At 38.2% G+C, this 23,845-nt stretch overlaps 3 protein-coding genes across 5 annotated transcripts; 2 read left to right on the top strand and 1 right to left on the bottom strand.

Annotated features, from left to right (window-relative positions):
- Positions 1-549: 549 nt before the first annotated feature.
- LOC130913937 (actin, alpha skeletal muscle A) lies at positions 550-5,515 on the top strand. Its single transcript, XM_057832916.1, has 7 exons — positions 550-606; positions 1,634-1,770; positions 2,337-2,661; positions 3,233-3,394; positions 3,509-3,700; positions 3,779-3,960; positions 5,072-5,515. The coding sequence occupies exons 2-7, from the start codon at positions 1,642-1,644 to the stop codon at positions 5,213-5,215; spliced, it is 1,134 nt and encodes a 377-aa protein (XP_057688899.1). The 5' UTR covers positions 550-606; positions 1,634-1,641; the 3' UTR covers positions 5,216-5,515.
- A 4,052-nt stretch (positions 5,516-9,567) lies between these two features.
- ccsapb (centriole, cilia and spindle-associated protein b) lies at positions 9,568-18,258 on the top strand. 3 transcript variants are annotated; one of them, XM_057832933.1, is made up of 5 exons: positions 9,568-9,676; positions 10,937-11,259; positions 11,337-11,441; positions 13,545-13,771; positions 16,661-18,258. In XM_057832933.1, exons 2-5 carry the CDS (start codon positions 10,944-10,946, stop codon positions 16,841-16,843), a joined length of 831 nt encoding a protein of 276 aa, XP_057688916.1. In that variant the 5' UTR covers positions 9,568-9,676; positions 10,937-10,943; the 3' UTR covers positions 16,844-18,258. The 3 variants fall into 3 exon arrangements, with proteins under 3 accessions (XP_057688916.1, XP_057688924.1, XP_057688908.1); XM_057832941.1 differs by lacking the exon at positions 9,568-9,676 and having other exon boundaries at positions 10,791-11,259; positions 13,548-13,771; XM_057832925.1 differs by lacking the exon at positions 9,568-9,676 and having other exon boundaries at positions 10,791-11,259.
- rab4a (RAB4a, member RAS oncogene family) lies at positions 17,810-23,627 on the bottom strand. The gene is made up of 8 exons (XM_057832955.1): positions 23,606-23,627; positions 23,085-23,165; positions 21,978-22,092; positions 21,477-21,539; positions 21,239-21,393; positions 21,053-21,148; positions 20,672-20,798; positions 17,810-20,564 (listed from the first exon to the last, which is right to left on the bottom strand). The coding sequence occupies exons 1-7, from the start codon at positions 23,619-23,621 to the stop codon at positions 20,683-20,685; spliced, it is 642 nt and encodes a 213-aa protein (XP_057688938.1). The 5' UTR covers positions 23,622-23,627; the 3' UTR covers positions 17,810-20,564; positions 20,672-20,682.
- Between the last annotated feature and the right edge of the window lie 218 nt (positions 23,628-23,845).

Raw genomic sequence — 23,845 nt, 5'->3', positions numbered from 1 at the left:
TTTGAAACATGTCTATCATTTTTTATGAATGACTTGCAATGACCACAAAGGTGGTTGTTTTTAACCCAATGGGCTGACCTCCCAGACATTTGGGCCGAGGCCTAAATGTGTTAAGATGAGGGCAGCATTTTCCCATTTTAAGGCTGCATGAGGCCTACTAGCAGCAGGTCTCTAACCCTGCTTGGAAGCAACTGGCTTCTCCCCCTGAAAGCCCCACCCTACCACCAGCAACAGCTCCCCCAGGGGTCCGTGTGCTCCTTATACGGCCCTGAGGAGTGCCCGCGAGCCTCCCCAGGAGGTCAAAGCGACAGTTCCAAATATGGCAGGCGCTCCTCTTTGTAGCAGGGGGCGCGCCGTGCTGTCACTCATGAGCCCCCTGAAACCTGATGGATGGCCGTCACACACTCTGCCCCCCCTCCCCCGATAGCCCCCTCCTGAGCCTACGGGCACTGGCAGCACCCAAATATGGCAGAGGGCCGGGGTTGGTACCTTTGTGAATGGTGGAGGTTGTGTATATAAACCGACCTGGCAGCAGGGAGGACCGTAGCTGGTTCAGCAGCAGCACTGGTTGGGTCATTCTCTCCGAGCCGCAGACACTCTCCTAAGGTAAGACGCTAACACTGGGACTCCTAGGGGCCTCACATCCGGGATTGGGGGCACGACACTGGGGACATGTTTGGGATAGAAAGAACAAACAGAATAGTGAAAGGGAAAAAGAAATTGAATCTTTAGTTCTTTGATTTACATACTGGATTGACGACCCCCAAAGGGACAAGCTGAGTTACTATAAGCTACAACAAAATTCATAATAATTACACTTATGATTGCAAGATGTCAAAGTAATGTAATTACCATGAGACCGAAGAAACACATTTTTACTTGAACTTTTGAATGTATTCAAAGAAGATTCAATGCATTGAACCAATATGAGATTGCATAAAGAACATGTACTCATGGATTGATAGTTAAAGTAGTATATTTAAAGTTCAAATACATAATACTGTAAAATTTCACCAAGCATTTATGGTGTTTCACCAGTTAGCTACTGTATCAATAATTCCCCTCTAAAATAAACTTTCTAGTGTTTGTTTTCTTTAATAATAAGCCAACAATAAGATATTGGTTTGACTAGCAATCTGCGGTCAAGTGTTAACAGGCACTGGAAAGTATACTTTCTATTAAAATGAAGTTTGCTCAGTTTTAGCTTTTTATCCACACCTCTCCAACAAATGGAAGTCTTTAGTGATTTTTTTTTTAAAACAAAATTAATTTTCATAATATTGTTTTCATAGTGAAAACCCCAAAAATAAGGTATAATATTGGTTTAAATCTAATCTGGACTACCAGTTCTAATCAGACAACAAAATCCATTTGCGTCCTTAAAATGTCAAACCATTGCAATACTGTATCATCATGGACAGAAGTTGTAGCTAATGTGAATGTAGTCAATATTAAGGTCTAAAGTGCATCGTGCATATTACAGACACTAAAATTGTTTTGTTGTATACAGCATCATTTTACCAAAATTGCCACCGAAAATTACTCCAGGCTGTTATTACATACTTAATACGCATACCCCCAGAGTGTCTTTACGTGTAAATACTTACCTGAATCATCTTTTTATCATCCACAGAAGCCAACATGTGTGACGACGATGAGACTACCGCCCTTGTGTGCGACAACGGCTCCGGCCTGGTGAAGGCTGGCTTCGCCGGAGACGATGCCCCCAGGGCTGTGTTCCCCTCCATCGTGGGACGCCCCCGTCACCAGGTAAGCACGACCCAAACCATTAGCGGCCACCAAAACGACACAAACACGAAGGAAAATAGTTGTGAATATAAAAAAAAGTGGAAACTCGAGCAACAATTAGTTAATGTTGTTTGGCAACGTGTAGCAATTTTCATTAAAGAACTTGATTGGAATCTGTAGACGCCTCAAAGTGAGAAAACGAAGCACGTGACTTATCCCAGCCAATCAGAGATGAAAGAATCAGGCTCATTAAATTCACGTGTACTAATGTAAGATATTTTGTGTAATTTATTGGAAATGTTTTTAATACAAATATGTAAGATATATTTTTTTAATGTACATATTTTTATTGATTGAATGCTCACAAATTCTGAGGCCAACTGGGTCTTAAATAATGTCATTTTTAATTTTACATCAGAGTGGTATTGCCTCTTTGAGATAAAAATAGTCCCATGTGAGGTGACCAGCGTCGTTATTTGGCAACGATTACCACAGTGAGGAAAATAACCCAACAAAAGCAAGTTGGCAATTTGGTGTCCTTGCCCCATACAGACTGTTGTCATCATCCATTCTTCTCCCCTCTCCAGGGTGTCATGGTCGGTATGGGTCAGAAGGATTCCTACGTCGGCGACGAGGCCCAGAGCAAGAGAGGTATCCTCACCCTGAAGTACCCCATTGAGCACGGCATCATCACCAACTGGGACGACATGGAGAAGATCTGGCACCACACCTTCTACAACGAGCTGAGAGTGGCCCCCGAGGAGCACCCCACCCTGCTCACTGAGGCCCCCCTTAACCCCAAGGCCAACAGGGAGAAGATGACTCAGATCATGTTTGAGACCTTCAACGTCCCCGCCATGTATGTGGCCATCCAGGCTGTGCTGTCCCTCTACGCTTCCGGCCGTACCACCGGTGAGACAAATGACAAATACATTAGTCATTAAAAAAAAACATGGCGTTTGCATATGCAGACGTCACATTTTGGGTCATTTATTGTAATTCAAACGTGACCCAAAATGTGATTTCCACTTACTTATATTACATTTAATATATTATTTTATTTTTATCATATGTATTAATGTATATTTTCATGTATAAATAAAATTATAAATAAAAAAACAGTTAATTACAATAAATTTCTACAAAAAAAAAAAAAAAAAAACAGAAATACACTCTTGTTATGACCCCAATTACACGTTCCTTTATTATCATATTATCTTTTTTATTTATTTTTTTTTTTTTTACATTCATTAGTATTTAACTTATTTGCCATTGACAGTGGCAGACGTTCAATTAGTCTAAACTGGAAGTGTTGGCTGTAAATTCTCGTGTTTTATTGCCAACGACAGTGTTAGATGTCTAGTCAATTTTGACTAGGACAGTTATTGGCAGCAATTATTCGTAGCCAATGAGTTAAAAGAGAGTTAAGAAGCTGGTTGACGACTCTTCAGTCAACAAGTGTTGCATCTTTTGCCTCCTACAGGTATTGTGCTGGATGCTGGTGATGGTGTGACCCACAACGTCCCCGTCTATGAGGGTTACGCCCTGCCCCACGCCATCATGCGTCTGGACTTGGCTGGTCGCGATCTGACCGACTACCTGATGAAGATCCTGACCGAGCGTGGTTACTCTTTCGTCACCACCGGTGAGTAGATATGCCACAAAAATCAAACGCCCCACAAGGAGACGCTATAGGACAGCCTGATAATAGGTGCTTTCCGAAATGATTTTTAAAAATGCAACTTTTCTCTCTTGACAGCCGAGCGTGAGATCGTGCGTGACATCAAGGAGAAGCTGTGCTACGTGGCTCTGGACTTCGAGAACGAGATGGCCACCGCCGCCTCTTCCTCCTCCCTGGAGAAGAGCTACGAGCTCCCCGACGGTCAGGTCATCACCATCGGTAACGAGAGGTTCCGTTGCCCCGAGACCCTCTTCCAGCCTTCCTTTATTGGTACGTCTGAGAAACACGGTTCCCCCTTGCCCTTGTCATAGACTCTCCCCCTAACACTTGTCATCCTTACCTGCACAGGTATGGAGTCTGCCGGTATCCACGAGACCGCCTACAACAGCATCATGAAGTGCGACATTGACATCCGTAAGGACCTGTACGCCAACAATGTGCTCTCCGGTGGTACCACCATGTACCCTGGTATTGCTGACCGTATGCAGAAGGAGATCACCGCCCTGGCTCCCAGCACCATGAAGATCAAGGTAAATCATACAATAAGAATAAAAATAAAGCTTTCTCTCACAACATTTCATTTATTATAAAACTTCAATCCAACATTTTAAAAGATTCAGGGATAATAGTCACTTTTCAAATAGAGCAAGTGACGTTTTGGCAATTTTTTTTTTCTTTTTTTGGGGACACTTAAGACCTTTAACCCGTTATAGGGCAAGTGACTATTTTTGGTTATTTAAAAAAAAAACTACATTTTTTCATAGTATTTAACTCATTGCCTGCCATTGATGGTGATAGACGTCCAATTCATTTAAAACAGTGGTCAGTAAACCGCGGCTCTAGAGCCACATGCGGCTCTTAAGCACTGCCCTAGTGGCTCCCTGGAGCTTTTTCAAAAATGTTTGAAAATGGAAAAAGATAGGGGGAGGGAAACATATATATTTTTAATATGGTTTCGATAGGAGGACAAACAAGATGCAAACATTCTTCTCATTCATTAATAATGTAATGAAGTTAAACTTGATGCGGCTTCGTACAACAGCACGTGGTGCGTCATTCTCTATAGGGTGCACTGCAGGGAAAATAAACATTTAATTATGTACCTGGAGCAAAATATGTCATTTTAATACTAGGCCTAATATAGCTAATACAGATACATAAAGTATGTGTTACCTTCATAATAAGGCTTTTAACTTTTTGCGGCTCTAGACATATTTGTTTTTTTGGTCCAACATGGCTCTTTCAACATTTTGCGTTGCCGACCCCTGATTTAAACCAAGTGAATGTTCATTCACCACTCCTAGTCAATATGGATTGGACATCTAGTACCGTTAATGACAGTTAATGAGTTAAATTAGTGCCTTCTAAGGGTTTTTTTTTTTTTTATCATAAGTAGTGCATGAAAGGGTTAAACAAAATGAAATGTCTAGGTCATTTTTACAGACAGTACTGGAATTATCTTTATCATTTGAAATTACACATAATTTACATTAATAACATACGACTTCCTGTGTATTAAATGGAAGATACGTTAGGAATCTGGTGTTCCCTTTTGGTTCCCACCTCAATTTAAATGATGTAGTTGAGTGTTTGGTGCCTACCTGTTACTGAGCATCTCTTGCCACCTTCTCCTTCACCCAGATCATTGCTCCCCCTGAGAGGAAGTACTCCGTCTGGATCGGTGGCTCCATCCTGGCTTCCCTGTCCACCTTCCAGCAGATGTGGATCTCCAAGCAGGAGTACGACGAGGCAGGCCCCAGCATTGTCCACAGGAAGTGCTTCTAAATTCCTCGTCTGCCCCGGCTTCTCCATCCTCTCCGCCTCCAGCTTTGCGGAAATCGAGCGAGGTCGAGAAGCAGGAGAAACAACCTCTGCGGCACTGCAACACTCTGCTGTCAATGGACTGCCTGTCTGTGCTGTTGACTTTCTTAACTATGCATTGTTTCAACAAATGTGCATATTTTTTAGCTGTCTGTTGCCTGTGTTGTACGGAGAAAGGCTGTGAAAACATCTCTGAACCATGCATCCAACCAAAAAGAACTTTAATAAAAAAATAACAACAACATGTTGCCCAACACATGTGAATAAGTGTATATACATATTATAATTTATTAAAGTCCACTATTTGGTACTTTTGACCCTGCTTTATTCTTCTTCTGAAAGATGAAACATCTAATGGTAGTTATTTATTGGCAGTCTCTCTAAAGGGGAAAAACAGAGGGACACTAGAAATTGAGGAAAATTTTCCCCAAGGGGTCAAAAAGGGTTAACAAATTCTCAACAAAATATTAGTTTGAAGAGAGAATGGGAGTGTTTAATGCATCATCAATGGGAGGAGGCAAGGGGTCTCAATCCCTTTCCCATCAGCCACTGCGGCTGGGTTGTGGAGTCCAGTGAAAGGCGAGTCCTTCCTTCCGAGTCTGACTTGTCAAGAATGTGCCCATGACAGCAGAAGCAGGGGCAGATCCGTTTTTGGGCCCTGACTCGATGACAGACACACGATACCTTGAATCCTAGACGATGCAGTGAGAGGACCCGGGCCATCTTTAGGCACAACAAAAACCTGCAGAGCACAGCGGGCAGCACCCTCCAATCCTGCATGCCCTATAAAGCACACAACTTTAGCTACAGGTTTGTGTGGATGGACTCATCTGTGTTGTTTTTAATACCAAATTAAAACCTATTCACCTATGAAGTGATTCTCGGAATACTAGTAGTGTTCACCAACATTAGGGATTTCCATCTACTGTGAAATCATCCAATGTCATTCAAACAGTCCAAAAATTATTTATTCATAGCAAATAATGTACTGTATCTTTGTTTATCTAAGTCAGCATACATATTGGCTTGTACAACAGTTAAATGCTCTTCCACTAAAATGATACAATTAACCCATATCTCCACTATTACCATTGGCCCCGTGTTCATGCTAGGTACATTTTGAGTAAATTGAGATATCATTGCAGTTTCATATACAGTGGTATCTTGAGATACAAGTCAAAACCTACGTGTTTTTCAAGACACTAGCCATCATTTGACAATTTCTTGTTCTTTCTTGTTCTTTCAATGTTTTGATTTGTGAGTAAAAACTTGAAATACAAGCGCTGTGTTGTGCTGCAGTGTCTCTGCTTATTTCACTGGTTGCAGTTTGCCAAAAACAATGTTGCTTGTGTAATACTAATGCAAAATAGAGTCTATGTTGCATCGTTTACACAGACAATATGATAGTACTCATAGTCATGGTTGGGTACAGAAAACCCATTATCAATATGGTGATGGTTCCGAAGGAACAGGTGGTAACCGGACCAAATAAAAATGAACATTTCTGTGTCTGGGTTTAAAACAAAATATATTTACTCTGCTTGCTTGTGCTGCAAAGAAGTGCATCACGTTAGTGATTCATGACATACACAAAATATATATGGCGGAAAACACAGACAAGACTGAAAAAGCAGTTTCTGCTCTTGCACCCCTCTTTAAAATAAACTGCTGTATTTTAAGCCAAAAAAAAACTGTTGTGTTTGATAGAACAATACTGTATGTCTATTTGCTGCAATAGCAGATTCATGGCCCATTAAGCCCCTAACTATTTTTAATTTGTCCGTTTTACCCTGGAAACCCCCGTTTATAGACGTCGCGCAACCGCTTTCGTTTCAACTCAGCCATAAAAAGAAGGTAAGTAATTATATTTTATTCAAAATGTCTGTCATTTTTAGCTCTGAATCATTAATTCATGTCTAATATTTCGTTAAAAAAAAAAAACTTTAAAAAATTATTCACTCGCATATTTTAAACTTTTAATCAAATTAGGTCACAGCAATGAAAAAAATTGTACCTGTAAATAAGTCATGGATATCTACCTCATAACTATGGCTTAATTTTTTTTTCTGTTACTGTCGCACTTTCCCCGATATGTTAGATGATACTGTAAATAATCAATCCAAACAAAGAAAATTTGAAAAAAAAAAAAAAAGTTTAAAAGGGTAAATATCTTGACCACTCCTTGATGTCTGCGATTTCTGCATTGCGAACCTTGTTATATTACCATGTTTCACCCATAAAATCCCCCCAAAATCTGGCTGTGGCCATCTGTGTCTTGACAGTACTTGATGATACATCCTACATGGAGTTTTTGGATCGAAAAAAGGTAAGTATGCGATAATGTCTCATTAAAATCATGGCGTCTTTAACTCTGCTCTCGTGCTCTCACCTCCAGTTAGGGATTTGCTGTTTAGAAAAAGTTTTTTTTTTTTTTCTTTTCTTTTTTTAAATACCCTCCTGTTCAAAAATTTTCTTCCCCCAGCCATAAAAAGGAGGTAAGCAATTATTTTTTATTATTCGAAATGTCTGTCATTTTTAGCTTAGAATCATTAATTGGTGTCTAATATTTAGTTTAAACAAAAAAGAAGACTTCAAAATGAAAAAAAATGGTGTCTGTAAATAAGACACTGACATCTACCTCATAACTATCGCTTAATTGTATTTTTTTTGTTACTGTCACATTTTCCCAATTATTTGAGATGATAAATAATCAATCCAAACAAAGAAAATTGAAAAAAAAAAAAAAAAAAACTTTAAAAGGATAAATATATGAAAAACAAAATCTTGACCACTCCTTGATGTCTGCGATTTCTGCATCGCGACCCTTATTATATTACTATGTTTCACCCATTAAACCCCTCAGAAATCCGTCTGTGGCCATTCACAGCTGTGTCTTGACACTCTGTGATACATTTCTCATTGAGTTTTTGGATTGAAAAGTGGTAAGTACGCGATAATATCTCATTAAGATCGTGACGTCTTTAATTATGCTCTCTCATGCTCTCACCTCCAGTTAGGGTTTTGCTGTTAAAAAAAAAAAAAAAAAAAAAAAAAAACGTTAATGCCCTCCAGTTCAAATTTTTTCTTCCCCCAGAAAATTGAGATTTTAAGCTTTCCAATTATGTTTCTTATAGGACAATTTTGAAATCTGGCCAAATTGGGGATCTCAGTGTGGAACAAGTCACCTGAGTGTTTTCCGCCATATACTGTATGTATATAAAATTGTACATTTTATTTTACATTGATTTATCTATTTGTAAATGTTACTAATACAGTATTTTATTTTATTTTTATTTTTCTAATTTACATACATGTTTTTTATAATTTACTCTAAATTGTATTCAATTGGGCACTTTAAATTAAACGGTAGTGTTTTTTGACTAAGTTGGTATGTTTTTTGTTTTGTTTTTGGTATTATCGGTTCAAGAACCATTTAACCAGTGGAACTGTTTTTAAAATTACTGAGTCATGATAAGTTATGGATAACACCCAAGCGATACTCAAACCCACCCATAGTTATATATTCTTTATCCTCTGTGTAGAAAGGGTAATACATAGATTAAAAAAAAAATATATATATATATATATATATATATATATATATATATATATATATATATATATATATATATATATATCAATAATAATCATTTGTATTTTATATTCATTAAATTGATGTGTTTTAAAACAAAAATCAATTAAATGTTTATCTGATCCAAATAAATATAATTAAAGTAATAATAAATAATGATAAAAATAAATAAAAACAGACATTTTTATCTGGTTGTGGTCCCTAATAACCCTTTTTTAAAATTCATAGTATTTTTATAGTTTAACTCATTGCCAGCCATTCACAAAGACAAACGTCACTTCACGTAAATCGTGAGGACTTGCTATGAATGCTCATCTTTCAGTGACATTGACGGCGCTAGCGATCATTCGCTGCCAACCTCTCTCACTCAAAATGTTTTGGACGCCTAGCACCTTCAGTGGTCGTCAGTGAGTTAAATGAGTGCCCTATAAATGGTTAAAATGGAGGCCAACCATACATTATCAAGATTTACAGACTCTATGTTTACACTTTGCATAGATTACAGGAAATGACTGTCCACAAATGACACTTTCTATTGTTAGCATAGCAGTAGGTGTCAGTTGTTCACTTTGTGGATTTGCTACACGGGCACCAAAGCAAACTGTAACCGCTGTAAACCCCTGTACTTATGCTACTTTATTTAGACCTCATCCACTACAAATCATTATCACTGCTCTAGGCTCATGCATCCCTGACAGTGACACCTCGACCACCTGTCGCTGGGGTGTGTTTGGCTTTTTAAAGAGACATCTCCGTCTGGGCGGTCCTACAAGAACAAGCGGCACCGACATGAACGCCATCTGTCCCCTGCTTCCGTGAAACCCGAGCCTAGTGTAAGTAGAACTAACCGTGCACCGATTTAGAGTCTGAGCCAGCCGGATTTTCGACTGTGTAACGTTCTCGAGAGCTGCCAGAACAATATACAGTCTTAACGAGGCTGACAGCTAGCAGGCCATGTCGCGTTTACGTACGCGACAGGTGATTATCTGCATTGAGGTGTCTATAAATAGCACGAACATCCAATTTTAGCCGATTTGTAAACGCAACACATGATTTATAACTGAGTACATTTACATGTAGTTCCTATTGTTATGCGTCAATAACTGCCTCTGTGCTCTTGTGTTTTGCTGAGGCATAAAAACTGTTTTTACTTACACAGATTTCAGAGGATTATTATTATTATTATGCAGTACTGTACTGTCAATCTCAGCCATTTAAATCTGTGTAGCCAATCAGGAAAGGATACGTCATTCGTTCGCGACGAGTCAATTGATTAGACGCTTTCTTATCTTGTACAATGTAATGTTTTATTTGTTGTATTTTTATTCATTCATTCATCTTTCCCTCCGTTTATCCTCACGAGAGTTGCGGAGGTGCTGGAGCTTATCCCAGTATTATTTCTTTAGTCCAATTGATGTAAAATAAAAATCTCAGTTATCAAATATATGTAAACTAGATGTTATCTGCGCGCTGTGAGTGGACATGGACAAGACTCATCGTTTACCGGCCGTTTTGGGTCGGGGCTGAAAATCCAATATTACATTAAGTGTACTTTTAAATGGCTAAAGATTGCGCAATTTTCGCCCGATTTTTAAACGCCTTGGTGTTTCTTAAACATAAAAAATGCAGTAAAGTAATTGCATACCCCCCCAAAAAAATTAAATATATTTTTTCAACATCCAGACTAAATCATTGCCACGTTGATGCAGCTTGTCATAAATGAAACCGTTTGTAAATCTGTCGAATATTCATCAAGTTCAGAGTATTTTACTGAATTAAATCACTCACTTTACGTCTGCTACCCTATAAGCTTCCCGACGCAAGATGGCCGCCTACTCCACATTAGACATCTAGCTTTGTATATGTGATGTGTATTAAAAAATCTGGTTTAAAGCGGAAGTAGGTGGGGTCCGGACCGCAGGTTGCCTCGTCATTGGTTAAAAGCTTCACAACAGTTTGTGTTTAAATACATGACTGCGAATCTGAATTCAGCGATATAAATAATAACTCTACTTTATCACACGAATGTAATTGGCACAAGGAATTTTAAAAAAATACATTCAACTGGATTTGAGTGTCTCTTTTTGGCACAGGTAAAAAATGGTGACGAAAAGGCTTCGCTCGGAGTACATGAAGAAATTTAAAGATCCCAAATGGGAGACTTACTCGAAATGCTACGACGAACTGCTGAGGTACAGGCTGAAACGCAGACTCCTGGAGCAATCACATAACCCCTGGTTCTGGAGTGGAACAGAAAGCGATTCTGATTCCGCGGGAGAAAACTTATCTCAAGTCAAAAGCGGTCAGGCCAAGTGTGCTGAGAGAGCTAAGGACCTTCCAAGGGCACCGCTGGAGGAGTGCCAAGGGGCCCAGATTGAAGTACCAAGACTTTCCGTCCTAGAAAAGGAGCATTGTGGTAATATTAAGGGTGAAACCTCCAAAATGACCTGTGTGGTTGCTGTCTGTTTAAACACGATTTTCCTCTTATGTGAGGTTGTCATCATCAAGGGGAAAGAGATTCAAATGGACCAAAAGATGAGAGAGCAGAGGAGACTGGCAGTAAACACAAAAGTGTTGTTCACAGGGGACAACAAACAGGTATTTAAAAAGATCATTTTAAAGCTTTTGCTTTGTTTTGGTCTGACACTTTCGTACAAGTAGGCATGTGCTGGTATGAGATTCTGACGGTATGATAAGCTTAAGCAAAAATATTGCAATTATAGCTCTAAAATGTGTTATTTAAAAATGTCTTGGTTAAAAAAAAAAAAAAAAAAGTTTTTTCCATTGAACAAGATTTTTATTTTTCAAAACATCATATTAGCAAATTGGAACATAAGTATAATGTTAAGTTGAAATAAATAAATAATTGAAATATTCTAAATAAATTTAAAACAAATGCAGTCCTTCAGGTGAGCCTAAACCCTCAGCAACAGCTCAACATTATCATCAGAACACAAATATTTGGAACTATTATTCAATTTCCATATTTGTTTTACCACTGCTAGACACACTAAACACACTGGAGTTAATTCTCGTAGCTGGCGGGAAACGTTCATAACAGCATTTACTAACCTTTAATTTTGTATAAAGCGACGGGTGGTCATGTTAAGTCAAATAGTCTAAATCCTATTTGAGGTCTTGCCTCCTCTGGCAGCCATGTTTTACATGTGGGTTGGCCCGCTTCCTCTCAGCTGCGGCCGTCTGTAACTTTTCTGTAGCCGAAGTATTCCCATACCAATGAATTTGTTGTCTTCAAGGGGGGAAAAGTTCAGGTGTTTCACCTCCTCCAGCCATTGCGTAGCACAGCTGACTCTCTGACTCACTGAGCAACAACCGGAGGAGGAGAGGCAAGCCCTGCAGCTGCAAGCAAGCGTTTTTTACTTTTGGGACATAAAAAATAGCTAATACCATAGGAACGGTATGACGTAAAATTTTAGTGGTTTTGAAACCGTTTTCATACCACCGTATACCTTGAAACCGTTAAGCGGCATATGTCTGCATACAAGTATCAATGCAACATTTCCCCATTATTATACTTGTATTTTAACATGCTGCTAAATTGGCTACATCATACCGTGAGGTTGTTTTTAATATTTCACTGTTGTTGCAAAATGAATCTCATTAAACGATATAGTTATCGTAAATGTATGTTAAATATTAAAAATGTAACCGAGACAATTTCCCATAATTACTGTAATTCTATTTAAGGAGACATTTATCAATATATCTATTTCAAAGAACAGATCTGAGGTCTAGGCGTAGACAAATTAATTACCACACAGTATAAAAGAGCAAGTAAGATACAACTGACATAATACAGTAGAATACCTGCCAGATTTATTGCTTTTAATCACACTTTTCTATTTAAGAGCAAAGCGGGCAAAATATTTACATTTCATCATAAGTCTAATCTCCATAAAGCAATTATATCCAAACTGCGGCCTGCGGGCCAACTACAGCCCGGTATTTGTTGGCCTGCAGTAAATGATGAAAATATTATTGAATATAGCCCGCACAAGAAGTTTGAGTTCAGCCTACATTCTGGTGCACTTCAACAATGGATGAAGCTAGTCACTCAAACAGTTCGCTCAGGGGTCAAAACTTTAAACTTTGCAACATGTTGAAATCAAGGAAAGAAACTGTGTTTCACTTGATGAATGAGACAAGTAATTAGGCAGTGTCATTTCATATAATAGATACATTAAGTTAGCGTTAGGGTTATTATCTAAAAAATTTTTAAATAAAATAAAAATGCACCAATTTCTGCCCTCCATTTTAATTCAAAGCCACTATGGCTTGATATTTCAGGTAAGATATCCTAACTTCTAAAAAGGTGCTATCCTTGTAAAGATGTACAAAATATGTGGTACAAAAATATACAAAAAATTGTTTGGACACCCCTGATATAAAGAATAGTTATATTTACCCGTATGGCATTCTTTGATCACAGAATGCAATTCATTTTTGTGAAATTATTATTCTTTTTAACATTAACCATCCACAATGGCAAAGACTGACTCAGTTTCTGAAAATGTTTTAATTTAATTTAAATCACACGCATACTGTAAATTAGAAATTAAATTCATGAAAGAAAAGACAAATTAATGCCTGGTTGCCCATTCAACAAATGCAAACGCACTCTGATTCAAAATACAGCCAGTGATTGACATTTGACTTTTTGTGCTGATTCTGCATCTTAAGTAGCTCAGCCAGAAAACGATCCTGCAGCTCCCCAGACACAGCAGAAAAAGCTACCAAGTCGTTCCAAGTTGACACGCTCCCGGCCCCAGCGGATCAAATCTGCACCAGCACGGCCTCCGACCGAGGACGACAAACATCCTTTTGCTTTGTATGCTTGTGGTGAGAAGGATGCCGACATTGCGGGAAGAAAGACTCACAACGTTCGACCTCTTGCTTCCACCAGTCAGGTATCCTCCTTTTTTTTTTTATGTTGACATCCTTGATAAATTAAACTGCATCATATTGAATAAATCTTGAACCCTTTATACGGTACTCAATAATCATTGACTGCCATTGCAGCTAGACGTCCACTCCATTTTGACTGGGAGAGTCAGTTAAAATGTATTGGACATTTAGCACTATCAATTGCACTGAAACATGAACAGTGTATTTCTGTTTTTATCATTTGAATCCTTTCAAAGACACTGGTCTCTACACTGGACATCTATTCGTTAGCTTAAAGGGATCTACAGATAGGAAGACTTGTAGTTCTTAAAAGATAAATGTTATTAGTAGTTAAAATTGATATTGAAACCCCTCTTGATATTTTCATCTTTATACAATTTGTAAAAGTAGCTTAACAAGTAGGTCGCCATTGCAAGGCGGTGATGTCACATGGTTACGCTGCCGGGCTTCCAGAGTATGACTGTAGCAACATCAACATGTCATCTGTTCAACCCTTTTAATTTGAACCCGAGAGGAACATTAATGGTAAATGGTGTTATACTTGTATAGCACTTTTCTACCTCTCAAGGTACTCAAAGCACTTTACGCTACATTACCATCTACCTACTGGTGACACAGCACCAGGAGCAATGCGGGGTTCAGTATCTTGCTCAAGGATACTTAGGCGAGTTCATCAGAGTGGAGAATCAAACTTACAACCTCTGGGTTGGGGGGCAACTACTCCACCACTGAGCCACACCATCCCCTATTAATGAGCATGACAGCACTTTCGATTTGTTTTGTTTGTATTTTTTTTTTAATTAATCATAGCTCTTTTTGATTAGCTTTTTATGAAAATTCTTTTTTTAAATTTATTACTACTTAAATAATTGACCCCTCCTCCCAAAACAGATCCCTTCATTCATTTTATTTAAATATATATTTTTTTTATGGTCCACTGCAAAATATGTGCGCTTAACACTAATACTAATTTAATTTCATACTAATTTGGATGTCAAATGGGGACTACACAATATTGTCCTGTGGACTGAAATTTGACCGTGGGACCCAGTTTTGACCCCCCTGTCTTATATGAATGTAAGAAAAACAAACAAAAAAATATCATAACTTGTGCGTGAAAGGTTAAATGTTGTTTTAATTAACATGTTATTACTTTATAATTGTATTCACAGGTATTGAGAACAACAACAACAACAAAAGATTAATATTAAAAAATATACACATTATATAACTAGAATTGAGACATTGTGTACATATACTGTGTGGACATCACATTATGGGTCATATACAGTGGTATGAAAAAGTATCTGAACCTATTGGAATTTCTCACATTTCTGCATAAAATAACCATAAAATGCGATCTGATCTTTGTCAAAATCACACAGATGAAAAAAGTGCTTTAAATAAAACCACCCAAACATTTAGAGGTTTTTATATTTTAATGAGGATAATATGCAAACAATGACAGAAGGGGAAAATAAGTAAGTGAACCATCACATTTATTATTTTGTGACGCCCCCCCTTTTGCGGAAATAACTTCAACCAGATGCTTCTTGTAGCAGCAGATCAGTGTTGCACATCGATCAGGACTGATCTTGGCCCATTCTTCTCTACAAAACTGTTGTAGTTCAGTGAGATTCCTGGGATGTCCGGCTTAAATCGCTGTATTTAGATCATGCCACAGCATCTCAAGGGGGTTCAAGTCTGGACTTTGACTTGGCCACTCTAGAAGTGTATTTTGTTCTTCTCAAACCATTCTGAAGTTGATTTACTATTGTGTTTTGGATCATTGTCTTGTTGCAGCATCCATCCTCTTTTTAACTTCAACTGTCTGACAGACGGCCTCAGGTTTTCCTGCAAAATATCCTGATAAACTTTTGAATTCATTCTTCCATTAATGATTGTAAGTTGTCCAGGCCCTGAAATAGCAAAACAGCTCCAAATCACGATGCTCCTTCCACTATGCTTCACGGTGGGTATAAGGTGTTGATGTTGGTGAGCTGTTCCATTTTTCCTCCACACATGTCATTTGGTGTTACTCCCAAACAATTCAACTACGGTTTAATCAGTCCACAAAATATTTTACCAAAACGTCTGCAGAGTGTCCAAGTGCCTTTTTGCGAACATTAAACGAGCAACAATGTTTCTTTTAGGCAGCAGTGGCTTCCTCCGTGGAGTCCTCCCATGAACACTATTCTTGGCCATAGTTTTACATATAGTTGATGTGTGCACAGAGATATTGCACTGTGCCAGTCATTTCTGTAAGTCTTTAGCAGACACTCAAGGGTTCTTTTTTACCTCTCTGAGTATTCTGCGCTGAACTCTTGGTGTCATCTTTGGTCGACGGCCACTCCTTGGGAGAGAAGCAACAGTGAAAACTCTATTTGTAGACAACTTCTCTGACTGTCAATTGATGAACATCCAGACTTTTAGAGTGTTTGGGCACACACCTGACTTAAATTGTTTGGTAAAAATTGGTTTCGGGTTCACCTTCTTATTTTTCCCCCTTCTGTCATTGTTTGCATGCTGTCCTCACTAAAATATGAAAACCTATAAATGTTTGGGTGGTTTTATGTAAAGCAGACAGTGTATTTTCATCTGTGTGATTTTAACAAAGGTCAGATCATATTTGAGGGCGATTTTATGCAGAAATGTGAGAAATTCCAAAAGGTTCTGATACTTTTTCATACCAATGTAGGCCACACTTGAATACCAAATGTTAATAATTTGGACTACATGACCCTAAGTATGATGTCCACATATGAGAATACAAGGTCTTTTTTTGTGGTTTTTTTTCTGATTTACAAAAAAAAGTCACTTCCCTCTGAAGGGTTAAATGGGTGTCTATATTACCAGCATCGCCAAACCTGAACACTTCTGTTGCTTTTTAGATCCATGCCTCCGCTTTGAGGGCAAAGAGCAGACGGGAGGCAGAGCGGCTGGCCCAGAGTCCGCGAAGTGATAGACGCAGAGCCAGTTCGCCTGATGCAGACCAACACAGAATAGTGGTTCAACCTGCGTTCAACCCTTGGCTTACCGAGTACATGCGTTGTTTCTCTGCTCGCTCCCGATAAAACAATTAACAATCCAAATATACTATTGTGGATTTGATAGTAGGCTATCATCGATAGTCATATAATCATAATGATGGCATTTAGGTATTGAAATTTAGGAATTTTAAAGCCATACTTGGATATGGTTACTACGGTTGCTAAATATTGTAAGGCAGCAATAGTGGTAAGCACATTTGCTTCAAATTTATGAAAATCAGGGTTCAAATTTGAGCTTCTGACTTTCAGTGCAGGGTTTGTTAGTTCTTCCAATGCTTGCATTTTTTGGCTTTCTCGCACATCCCTAGAACAAGGTTGATTGAAGACTAAATTGCCAGAATGAGTGGACATTTAGAAAAGACTAAGACACTTTTCAATGTTTTAGTCATACTGTTTGAACACGTATTGAGACTTTTTTTTTTTTTTTGCAAAAGACATACAGAAATTTCTATGTTACATACAGGTCATATCTGTACAATTGTTGTAATGTGCATGAACACTAACTACGTTTTTTTTACCCTGCATTTTTGTCCCATAAAGACATCTGATGACCGTGTGCGAGAGGTATTTAGTCGTGTTGTATTTGCAATATTAATTTACGTTTTATTGATTCATCAGAATTGTCCTTTGAGGGACTTCTGTGCTAAAAGTTGAATTAAATTATACGGATATGAATTATAAGGACATTGAACCAAATGAAATCAGATGGTTTGCCCATTTGAAGGGCTGACTCAGCTGTGCCATATGATGACATTTTTTTATACTGATGTGATGTGAGTTCAGGTTAAAATAAACAGTTTTTCTGTAAATGTTTATCGTAACTGAAAGCTCAGTATAATTCTGTAAATATCTAACAAAGATGTGGAAATTTGTGCAATATTAAGACACTGGAAAAAGTGTGAGGTAACAATCTTAATGCTGAATTTGAAAGTTGTTTCTATTTTTGCTTTACTTCTTGTAGTTAGATCTTTTCCATCAAACGGATTGTGATTGTGACAGTGAGGAATGTTCCTTGATGTTTTCAAGAGCAGCAGATAGTCTTGAGTTAAAAGGTTTGGTTGAATATAGAAAGTAGTTGTATGTCACCTCATTTTCACATTGACAATATACTGAAGAAAGCAATGTTATAATTAAACACTCAAAGGGTTGCTATATTTTTTACAATGTCATGTTTACCTTTTGAAGTTTTAATAAATACTGTTTCCACTCGTTTTTTTGGTCCAAGTCTTTAATTATTTTAAATCGTATTTTGCTTTGGGAATTTTGTTGATAATTTTTTGTTCTAACCTTACAGCTTTTAACTCTGGCTGCAATTGACGGCAGTAGACGTTCAATCCATTTTAATTGGGAAGTTAAAATGGAACCGGCTGAAACTGATTGGATGTCTTTAGCAGAGAGAAGTTGTTTTCTATCAATTTACCTTTTTTACCAACTACCACTACATGGCCAACTCCGTGACCTGGGCTATAAGCCAGGGCCGGCCCAGGCCATTTGGGGGCCCGAAGCAAAATAATGCCAAGGGGCCCATATTTTTCGTCACAGTGTACTGTGAAACCCATAGATGCAATCCAACCCATACGTCCATATTTTGTATATTAATCAGATTTTTCGTTTCTCTGCTCCAGAAGGATAAATTCTCTTCGACATATTCGTGCATCTATTTTCCAAGCAAGTTTGAGCACTAATCATTGCAAAGCAGGTTCAACGTCACTCCCCAGGTTGCCAGATTGTAATGACAAGAAAATGGATGTTTACACCGATAAACGGCAATGCGCAACACATTATTCACAAATCTCTATTAACAACGTATAAAATGAGGTTGCCAGATTGGGGGCTCTTAGTGGTAAGGGGCCCTAAGCAGCTGCATAGTTTGCGTATAGGCTGGGCCGGCCTTGCTGTAAGCTAATGATAACTTTAAATAGATGTCCACTGTAGTAGCCACTGTTCCTGAAAGGGTTAAAAAAAAAATGTTTTTTTCTTCATGATTTAAAATTCATGATATAAGAAAATCTTCCATTAAATGGATGACACAAACACAAGACACCTAAATTATGTTATTAATGTGTAATTACTGGTATATTTTTTTCCTGGTTTCCTTCGATGTGTCCGTTAAATTTAACAGCTAAAATTACAAGGAAAAGAAACAATTCTTCAAATTAATTCTTACTATGAAACGTTTTTTAAAAATGATTTATGAAAGCAAACATATGTACCGCAGGCAGTTTCACGGTATTCTACAAACAACAGATAAACAATACTAGTGTTGCACCGATACCGTTTCCACTACTAGACTGTATGGTATCAGCCAATGCTGATACTGCACAAGTTTCTTTTAGAGCAAGAAAACACAATTTCTGGAAAAATCTCCATGGTAGCTTGGCTGTGATGGTTGGTGTTTCTGGTCTTTAGAAGTAAATTACTGAATACTCACTTGAATGTTAACTAATTGTTCTCGTGGTTGGTCAGACCCCGCTTAATAACCATTGTGCATACCTGGTATGGTTAACAAAAGATGAATGGACTCCTCTAAAACTTGAGACTTAAAATGCTCTTCAAGACCAAAATGTTTTTGTTTTATTTAACGTTTGTTCTATTTGGTATCAAGCATGATATTCGTATTAGGTCCACAGTCAGTGCCAATATACCGCATTAGTACATTAGCTTAGCTTATGTGCTAATCACTTATGTTAGCAAAGAACGCAAGTTTGCTAGCCGGTTTTCCCACCTATGTAAGTGTTGATAAAATTTCTAATCCTGGCTGGTTTTACCATTCAACATGTACATTTATCCATATGTTAAACTGTAGGAATAAGACTGCTAAACTAAGATTTAAAAAAAAAAAAAAAAAAAAAGATTTTTTTTCTTCTTCTTTGGCGGTGTTTATAATTGGCGGCCATCTTGGGAAAAGCGACCGGCGGTTTGAAACTGAATCTCGAAGAATACATTATGCGGAGGATCAACGCGTTATTTCTTAGTACTAGTCGATAATGATGCCTGCGTTTTAATGCTGAATTTGGGCCCCTTCCGATACTAGGTATCGGTGCAACACTTAACAAAACAATTGTTTTTTGAGACCCTAGCAGTTAAGTCATGTACACAAGCAGCAAAGAAAATCGGCGACATCATTGAAATCCTTTGGGTGAAACATGCTACAGCGTCAGATATGATTAATTATAACTGATAAATGTACTGTATTAAGTTTACACACATATAACGTGTAGGATTGTAGGATCTACATCTGGCAGCGTTGATTTACAAAATATACAATCGGCTGTCCTTCCATAATGTTTGTTTATACCTTATCTCGATATGATATTAAAAATACACGGGAGTGTCGAGCACACGTGGATATCTAACTCGCTAATATGTTCTCATAATGAAACCGCTTGATATTTTGAGAAAACATGCGTCAAGCTCTATATACAGGTCCATTGTACAGTGTAGAAGATGCTTCCTCGAAGGGGCGGGCGCAGGTGTTCATATCAGTGGAAAGGAGAGCGTGTCAACAGCGTAAGGGAGCCATGGTAACAAATACAGGTGAGCCGGCGGTTTGAGCTTGAGGGCTAGGCGCAGACAGGGTTGCTGCAAAGTGGACGTGGTGCGGTGACCAAGGAAGGCTTAGGAAGGCTTCTCAGGTTCGTTGGCTAGCGCGGTCATGGCAACAAAGGTTCCACTTAAAGGTCTGGGAGGAGTCACCAGAAGAATTTTAGGTTCCACCTGGCTATTGATGTCCTCAATAACCTCTCTGCAACAAGCAAACACAACTTTTTATGTTTAGTTTGGTAAGTGTGTCATGAGTTGAAGCCTCTTAATTTATGCTTCGGGTTGAAGTAGAGAGATGCAGTAACCTACAGGTGAGCCTACTAGCAGCCACACTCTTGGGCGCCCTGTGGCTGAGCACGACGAGGGGAACGGAGTTGGCGCAGTGCGGCATCGCCATACTGGATACCAGATCCCATCCTCTCTGGATCTAACTCCCCTAAAAAAAGAGGAAGAATAAGAAGCACCTTATTTTTTCTCATCTGGCATTAAATCAAGATGATAAGATCAATTCAAAATATAGGAAAAGCTGTCATTATCGCGGTATAATTTTTAACTTAAAAGAAAACAACAATGTCATGATATAAAGGACCCATATTGTGATAAAACTGTTTTCCATATCACCCAGAGCAATGTGAATCGCACTGAAACGTGACAATTCACTGCCAGCAGCTGTGCAGCCAGAGTTCCTACCTGATTCTATCTTATTGAGAATTTTGCGAGCACACTGGACAAAAGCTTCTTCCACGTTCTCCCCCGTCAGAGCACTTGTTTCGAGGAACATCAGCTCTGAAACACGCAAACAATGTTTTCACAACTGTCGTCTCCTCATCTGAATACACCACATGCATGGACAGTCAAAACATCATATCAATTTACCGTTCTCCTGCGCAAAGCGTGATGCCTCCAAGAAAGTCACTTCTCTATCAGCGTCTAAATCCTTCTTGTTTCCGCACAGGATGATGACAATGTTCTGACTGGCCAGCATCCGGGCGTCACTCAGCCACGTGGTGAGAGCGTTGTAGGTTTCACGACTGTTATGGGAAAAGACACGTGGAAATCAGAGAGTGAAGTATTTGAATGAGTTAAATTCATTGGTAAGGAATTGCTTGCTTACCTGGTGATGTCATAGACAAGAAGGGCCCCTGCTGCTCCTCTGTAGTAACTTCTGGTTACTGACCTGCACACATACAATTTGTCATTAAACCAAGATAACATTTAGATGATAATAATGAGACAAAAGTATATTGTAGTGTGTCACATCCTTATTGTTTTCTAACTCAAAATACACTGAGGACATATTTAGATGAAATATATATGAAAACTAGTTTGTTTGTATGTTTGTGTTCAAGATAACTCAAGAAAAAACTAAAGGGAATAATTTAAAAGTTGTAGCATATGTTTGAAATAGAAGAGGTGAATACAGTCATGAAGTTAAAGGTCCCAGAAGTCAGAAAAACATAATAACGGATTGGCCTGTTTAACGCAAATTTGCAGGGCAGTTGATATGATGAAGAGAGAAAGGGTCAAAGGTAACAGAGGTCGGAAATATGGTTATACGTCGAATCTGGCTGTCAAGTTGGAAGCTTGCTATTGTTGCATATACAAAAGGCCATACCTGAACCTTTCTTGTCCAGCTGTGTCCCAAATCTGCAGTTTGACAATTTTGTTGACCACATTGATGATTTTGGAGCCAAACTCTACTCCAATGGTATGATTTGATTCATCCTTAACTGAAAAAAAACATGCATACACAAAGTGAGTTTATCGAACCAATAGAATAAATAATGCATGGCTAAAAGGGTGATAAATTAATTAATTTGTGGCAAATTATTTTTATGTCATATATTGTTAGCTTAATACCATGATTACTAAATCGCATTGAAATTACTAGCAAATTATCAGCACAAACCAACAGTGTAACTGCTAAGAATACTGTGTAAAAATGTGTTTTTTTTCTTCTTCCAAATATGCACTATATGACTTTACGACCATTTGTCCGTCTTTATTTCTATTTCCCATATTCACTGTTTTTGTTTTTAACTATGCTGCCGATTTTAATGTGATGATGTTCTATCATTGTATTTGTTTTTATTTCTAATTCTGAATTTACTGGTTGTATTAATTGTGTCTTGCAGATTTTCAGGCACTTTGAATTATCTTATAAAATAAATAATAATAAATTTGTAGTAAATTTGATTTTGATTACCTTGATAAAGGTTGAGTCGTTTTGCTTTTGTTGAATAACAAGATGTTTCAGGAAAAAATATAAAATTTTCTTCCTGGCTTGTAATAATTTTATTTGTGTTTCTTGGGTCCAAACTAAATGAAAAAGGGCCATATTAAAAATTTTATGATTTTACGTCCTAGTTATGCAGAAAATATTTGTTAAATGTAATTTCTTCCTGTTTCAGGTCAAACTAGTTCTATAAAATAAGGAAGAAATGTACATATACTTATATATATACTGTATAAAAGCATTAGAAAGTACAACAATAAAGAAAAGTGGAAAACAGAATTTCAAAGTCATGACCGTAAACCCAAAGTTTTTGGGAAACAAAAGTGTTTTTATACGTCAGTGTGACGAAACAAACTAAGAAATACCACTTGGGAACAAAATATAAAAAAGGTGTAATGGCATGCAAGAATGTAATCCAAAACGCCATGTCACCGTATTGCAATAGTAAAAGCTTTCCGTGCAAACATTTATTTCTTAAAAACTTACATCTCTTTTCTATAAACTGATGCAGCAAACATGATTTGCCAGTCCCAGCATTCCCAATCACCAGGAATTTAAACAAGAAATCTGAGAAGGACACATAATAAAAGATGCATCAAAACATCCTTCACTCATTCTCGCCACTGACGGGGATAGACGTCCAACTGTGAGGGCTGTCAGCTTGCCCCTCCCAGTTCAAACGGATTGGACGGCGGGTTGGACGTCTATTGCCGTCATTGGCAGCCCATGAGTGACCATAAAATGAAAATACAGCAATCAACTCCAAACATACAGTCTTTAGGGCATTGTGTAATACACTGTAATGACGTATTCAACTGTTATTTGGGTTGTCATGGTATCTCCCAGGCTAGCATCCTTCTGCCAGCGGCTAGCTTAGCCTGCCAGCTAATTATTTACGATGAGGGGGGGGGGAAAGCCCCCTCGCCTCGACACACCTGCCCTCTTTCCCATCTCCGAGACAACATGACGCCGTCGACTGTGGCTACTCGTCAAAACGGACATCTTACCGTAGGACTCCGACATCGCCAGTGTGGCGTTTTTATAACAAGGAGAAGGATTCTAGTGAGGATAGAGCTTGACAGATGGACAGCTAAGCTAAGTGAAGGAAAATAGTCGTGTAGATGATTTCCGCGGATTGCAACTGAGTTTCTCCTAGGACTTCCCGTGCGTGTTTTGATGTTTCAAAATAAAAGCTACTTGTCTCGGACGGGCGACATAATTGATGCGAATTCCAGTTTTTTGGTGGC

This window comes from Corythoichthys intestinalis, chromosome 1 (assembly GCF_030265065.1).
Source record: "Corythoichthys intestinalis isolate RoL2023-P3 chromosome 1, ASM3026506v1, whole genome shotgun sequence".
In the NCBI taxonomy this organism is placed as follows: Eukaryota; Metazoa; Chordata; class Actinopteri; order Syngnathiformes; family Syngnathidae; genus Corythoichthys; species Corythoichthys intestinalis.
This window is presented reverse-complemented; position numbering and strand designations above follow the sequence as displayed.